Here is a 6,003-nt window from a genome sequence, read left to right as displayed (position 1 = left end):
CCTTTGCCCAGGCCTTGCTTGTAACCTATCTCCCCTCCACCTCCTAGGGACACCCCACTCTCCCAAATGCCCAGCTGCCGACCTCTTCATTTTCCCACAGAGAGCAAAGGAGTCCAGTACAGAGTGGTAACATTTATTAGGAAGGAGGGATTCAATTAAACTTCCACATCTCACACACAAGAAACAGACTGTAACCGTCGTTTCTAAAGAGGAGGGAGGGGAGGCAGAGGGCCCGGGCTCCCAGGGGACAGGCCGCTTCAGCTGACGAGGAGGGGAGGATGGGCTGAGGGCGGATAAGGCCACTGCTCACCACCCCTCCAGTGAAGTTTAGTGGCTAAAATACTCCTACACACCCCCTGCCCCCCAAAGCCAGCAGCCCGGTAGAAAGCTGTGTTCTCTAGCAGACACCTGGGTTGTGGCTGGTGGCGGGGAGGAAGAATGTCTTGCTATCTCTTGCTGCTCCTCCGGGTTTCTTTGCCATTACTGACAGGGTTGCTGGAGGGGCCAGGAGGGCCGGCAGGCGTGTGGTTGGGCTGGCTTCGGGTAATTCGGGGGGTGGGGGGGTGGGAAGGAGTGTGAGGGGGGTGTGGGCCACCACCAGGACCTGGTGGGGTGCTCAGTCCATTCCCATTCTGGCTCTCAGAGGCTAGTTGTGGGAGAAGGGGAAGAAAAACCGGAATTAGAGAACTAAGGTAGGCAGGCATCCATCCTCAAGGCCTCCCTCCAGCCCCAGCAGGCAGCACAGTCTCCGCCAAGCACAACTGCACATTGATGCCGTGGGACCAAGTGCAAAGAATGTGAGTTGTAGGAATGGGGCCCCAGAGAAGATGCAATCATCATTTTGGCAGTTGCTACATGAACTGTCGTATGATATTTTTTCTTTCTTTTTTTTTTTTTAATTTTTTTTTTTTTTTTGGCTGCGCTACGCAGTTTGTGGGATCTTAGTTCCCCAAACCAGAGATTGAACCTGGGCCCTTGGCCGTGAAAGCGCGGAGTCCTGACCACTGGACTGTGGGGAATTCCCGATATTTTTTTTTCTCTTTTATCCATCTCTGTATCATTAGGAGTCAGATCTAGAATTAGCTGTTTAGTTCTAGGCTCAAGGACCACCGACAAAAGATTCCTTGACCAAAAGTGACTGTAAAACTGGAGAAGCATCGGGAAAGGAAAGGCCTGAAGTTTCTACCTTAAAATGTAAGAAGGATCTTAAAAAAAAAAGAAAGAAAGAAAGAAAAAAGTGTGGTGTGTATCACAATGATACATGTTCATTTGGGAAAATAGAAATAAGAATAAGCAAAAACACTATTATACATACTCTCACAGAGTAAGCAAAAAAACTATTATACATACTCTCACGCCCCCAAAATAATAGACAACATTTTTGTGTATATTTTCAGTGTTTGATGGTTTCCTTGAACTACTTTAGCTGTGCAAATCATTATCACCACACTTACCACAGTGTGTTACAACTGTTGTCTGTGGGACTATTTCCTTCATGGACTGCAAGCTCCTCAAGGCAAGTGCTATGTTTTTTCCTTGGCATTCCTCATCTATAAATGCTTGCTAAATGAAGGCAGAGGCCTGCCTCTCACATACACAGGGCGTCATGAACCCTAACCATATCCCTGCTGAATCCTTCTGCTCCATCAGACTAAGATATCTGCAGCCAAAATGGAAGAATAAAGCCCTTTCCTTAATTCACAGAAAAAATGAGGAGTATGTAGAAAGTCATCATTTTTATGCCACACGTTTTTTAAAAAACCTTCTGTACCTGTTAGCAGATGACAAAGCGAATAAACATCTGGCAAATGAATATTAGGGACAAACAGGCTTAAGTGTACCTTCCTTAAAATATTTTTATAAATTATGGAGTTATGGAGACCTGAGACTATGTAATAGTCATATTTTCAGTTGAAAACATGGATGCTACTTTTTGTGGTGGAATTAAATGTTGTTATTTCACGGTGTTTCTAAAAAACACCATGACCCTGAGTGGTTCTGACACAGACAATTTTGGAAACCTTGGTAACTGGGGATGCAGACACAGACTGAGGAAGGGTAGAGGAAGCCTGAAGCCTAGTGTCACAGGGAGAAACATAAGGCATGGATCAGAGGCAAGAGAGAGACAAACACCCAGGAGTGGTAGGGTCAGCTGCGAGATGACCCAGAAGGAGAAAAGAGCAGTAAAAACCAGCTTCCTAAGGAGAAGCCAGGAGATGAAGGAAATGATGTTGGTGAGTGATTCTAATCAAAAGCTGATGATCTGCAGTAAGCCAAATTCCTCAAGAGACCGGAAGCAGGGGCTTCTGAGTTGGAAGAACCATAATCCTAAGGGCCAAGGCCTAGAAGCAGGGCCTTTAGTTTTCAAGAAAGTGGCAACCCTAAAGGGGAACTATTTAGTGCTTAAAGACTCCATGCTGAGTCCTGTAAGTAACAGTATATCAGAACTGATAATGAATCAAAATAGGCAAGGGGAAAAAAGGCAAGGTTCTGCCGGAGAAGAAGCAGAGAGGAACAAGCTAGAATGAAAGAGGGCAGTCTTTGTGGAGAAACTGCTCTCAGTTTTGCCTTTGAGTGGTAGTGGCAAAAGGGAGCTCTATCAGTGATAGAAACATGGCCCCAAATCTTTTCACCCCAGGGACTTGCAAAAGAACTGGGAGAATTGGGTGCAAGAGGATATATTGAGAGAAGAGAGATTTGGAAAAGGGATGAGGGCAATGCATCTTTCCAGGTTGGGGAGATTAGAACTAGGAGGACCAGTGGATGGAAGGAACAGGTTTACCTGGAGAAGTGGCAGGGGGTCCGGTGGTAGGCTGGGGAGCCGTAGGGCTGCTGTCGTTCTGCACCTGAAGGCACAAATGACACATTCAGACCTTACTCCCTACCATGCTTCTTGGCCTGACCTGCCCTCCTTCCACACATCACAGCCATGGGGCTCACCGTCTTGTTGGGTGCCTGCTGGGCACTGTATTCTGGATTCGGCTCACTGAAGTTAGGAACCTCAGAATAAACCATACAGAATCTGCAAGGGGAGAAAGTGGCAAAGCCTCAGGCCCAACCTCTAGGCTACTCTGGAAACCTCAGAAAGGTCCAGGTACAGGACAGGGAATGCACACCCTTATGCTGTCTCCTTGCAAACCTCAAACTTCTCTCCTTGGCCTGGTGCTTTTACATCCCCAGCTCCAAGACAGCACTTACTCTCCAATCTTCTGAAGATCACCCCCACGGCCAGTGTACAATGTCAGACAACCTTTGAACACTGAAGCGTACCTGTGGGGTCACAAAAAGCAGGATTCAGAGTTACAGGGACTGTTAATCGCCCCCGCCCCGCTACTGCCCTTGAATAGCTAGAAGTCACCTGATGGCTTACCCTTTGGTGAGCCGGATAATATCCCCAGGCTGGATCAGGTTGCCCACATCGTCCCAGACGGAGATATTGATGCTGCCAGTTTTGTCTGCCACTTTGCAGGTCCGAACCTCGTGCCCGTCCTTTGTCTTGGTCACTCGGCCTGGAGGGAACAGAACAATGGGGTTGGGGGGTGGATGGTCAAATAAATGGGGGTGGTGGTGATCAGAGGGATGAGGTCTAGATATTGGTGGAGCGAGGAAAAAGGTGTACAAACAGGGCAAAGTCAAATCCCTGGGGCAGGTGAGGGAGGGGCCAGCACCATGGAGAGTGCCCTGAGTGGGAAGAGGCCCAAGAGGCACTGGAGGCTTGGATCTGGCAAGAGTTCCATCCATCTACCCTACACTGCAACTCTCCGGGTGGGGGCTAGGAGAGAGACAGGGCGTGAGCAGTCTTGTGGTGCGCCCTGCCATGCCGGGTGCAAGTTAAGAACGGAGGTGATGTTCCCCCCCTCCTGGGCCCCAACCCCGAGAATGCGCGCAGGGGGCCCACCGCGCCAGCAGAGCCACCTGTTTCCAGCACAATGAAGATGAGGTTCAGGTTCTTGAGCCCGGGCTTGATATCCTTCACGAAGGTCTCCGTCGTCATGCTGCCCGAGCCTCAGCACCCCACTAGAAGGGGGATAAGGGGACGAAGGTTCAACGCTTGGAGCCTTTGCCCCCATGTCCACTTCGCAAGGCCTACCTATCACACTAGGCTGGGGTCAGGCAGCCTCAAACCCTCTAACTCTTCTAAAAGGGTAGAAACGAACTTCCCCAGGGGCTTCCAACTTCAAGATCAGAATTCGGGGGGTCTCTGGATAGACTGCTTCCGGGCTGGAAGCCCCCCTCCCGGGATGCTCTTTCAGTATCAAGCCCCGACGTAGGGAAGCCTACGGAGACGGGGGCAGGGAACCTGGTGCGAAGCCAAGGAATGGAATCCCACTCGCCAAACCCTCCCGAACCCTCATCTGGACAACCGGGTACTCGGTGCATCCTCTCCCCGACCCGCAGCCCACTACCCACCCAGGCAGCCCGCCGTACAGTGCACGCCACTGAGCCGCCCGCAGGGGGAGCCAAAGGTCCCGCCGCCGCCGGATGCGGACCAATGGAACGCTAGAGTGTGAACACTCCCGGAAGTTTCCCCCGGCGGGCCTCCTCCAGCCAATCAGCACCGCCCCGGCTCCCCCTCCCCCCCCCCGCTCCCCGCGTCCCGCCTCCAGTCCCCACCCGGCCAATCGCGATCCGAGATTCAAGCGCCTCGAAGCGGGTGGGATTTTAGGTATTAAAGGAGCCCGGGAGAGGGTTGGCTGCGCAAGAAAACACGTCGACCACCAGGGGGCGTCTCAGGTACCAATTTTCCTCCACTTGACTAGGAGAATGCACTAAGAGAAAGCTCTAAGATTTGTTTCTCCTAGACGTGACCCAGTGGAAAAAGGACCAAAGGTTTTTGGAATCCGGCGGACAAAAGTATGAAACCCAGCTCATCACTTCTTTTCTCGACAGTTCTTCAATATGTGATTCCATTTTGCAGACGAGAAAACGAAGTTATATAAGAAGCTGTGTCTAGCACACAGCAGGCAGTTTCCTCCTCTTCTCCAACTGCTTTAACTCTCATCTTTATTCCATTTATATCCTCGACTTTAATGCACCATCCAGCTTGGTCAAGATCTCTGGAAAAAGCAGCATTCACAGCAGAGACAGACAACAGGCAGACTCACCCCCTCCCCCTTTGGAAGTAATGGAATCTGGGGCACCGAAAGCAACATTTGCATTAGACTCTCTCACAGTTTGAAACCTTTAGTTCCCTTTGAGACTTGTTACATAGTCAACAAAAGGCAGCTAGCTCTGTAATGTTGCCTATAAACCAAATATATATAAACAATATACGTACATGTGCATTACCATTTGCTTAGCGAATATCCATATCAAATACTGCTTACTATCAGATTAGCCTAAGGGGCCATGTAATTGTAATGCCTTGGTTTGCTTAATCAATCCCTTACCTTCTCCTAGAGGGCTTTAGGCTCCACCTTGACTTTCCTCGGAGCTCAAGTTCTCTCCCGCCCACACCCCCAGCCATGGTGCTGTACCCTAAGGAAGTCAAACCACAGCCCGGGAAGAGGGACATTTTATCTCCCTCCTCTCCTCTTAGGTGTTTCAGGGAACTGTACAAGTGTTTGCAAGGCCGACGTAAAGACGTCAGGAGTGCGACTGGGAGAGAGGCGGGCAACCCTAGATCAAAGTTGTCCGGTCAGACACTCCCCCGTTCCCCACCCCGTGGTCGCCTGTTGACTACATATCCACTCCCATGACCATGAGTCATAAGATCGGGAGGCTCCGGGATGCTGACCACGGCTCTGGAAACGGGAGAGGGACCGGGGAGTCGGCAGGTCACTGCAGGCCAGCCTCCTAGAGACGATCTCGCAGCAAGCCGCATCAGCTTTAGGGCACGAACACGTGCACCCCTCCAAAGCGAAGTCTCGCGTTCCGGGAGAGTCGACCTCCTGCTCTGCAGCTGAAGTTCACGCTGGGAAGAACATAGAGCTCTCCCTCCCAAATGGCTATCCAGTTCTCGCTGGGACCATAAAGACTTCCGGTCTAGAGCGGAGGCCTGGC

At 50.8% G+C, this 6,003-nt stretch overlaps 1 protein-coding gene across 6 annotated transcripts; it reads right to left on the bottom strand.

Moving 5' to 3' along the window:
- Nucleotides 1-117: 117 nt before the first annotated feature.
- Nucleotides 118-5,968, bottom strand: NABP2 (nucleic acid binding protein 2). Of its 6 annotated transcripts, none has more exons than XM_082351127.1 (7): nt 5,738-5,968; nt 3,916-4,017; nt 3,371-3,509; nt 3,199-3,270; nt 2,941-3,022; nt 2,783-2,846; nt 118-646 (listed from the first exon to the last, which is right to left on the bottom strand). In XM_082351127.1, the coding sequence occupies exons 2-7, from the start codon at nt 3,992-3,994 to the stop codon at nt 447-449; spliced, it is 636 nt and encodes a 211-aa protein (XP_082207253.1). In that variant the 5' UTR covers nt 3,995-4,017; nt 5,738-5,968; the 3' UTR covers nt 118-446. The 6 variants fall into 6 exon arrangements, with proteins under 6 accessions (XP_082207253.1, XP_082207255.1, XP_082207254.1 ...); XM_082351129.1 differs by lacking the exon at nt 5,738-5,968 and adding an exon at nt 5,391-5,685; XM_082351128.1 differs by lacking the exon at nt 5,738-5,968 and adding an exon at nt 4,411-4,541.
- Between the last annotated feature and the right edge of the window lie 35 nt (nt 5,969-6,003).

This window comes from Balaenoptera borealis (genome assembly GCF_965194805.1).
Source record: "Balaenoptera borealis genome assembly, chromosome: 13".
Classification (NCBI taxonomy): Eukaryota; Metazoa; Chordata; class Mammalia; order Artiodactyla; family Balaenopteridae; genus Balaenoptera; species Balaenoptera borealis.
Note: the sequence above shows the minus strand (reverse complement) of the source record. Positions and strands in the feature narration are given on the sequence as shown.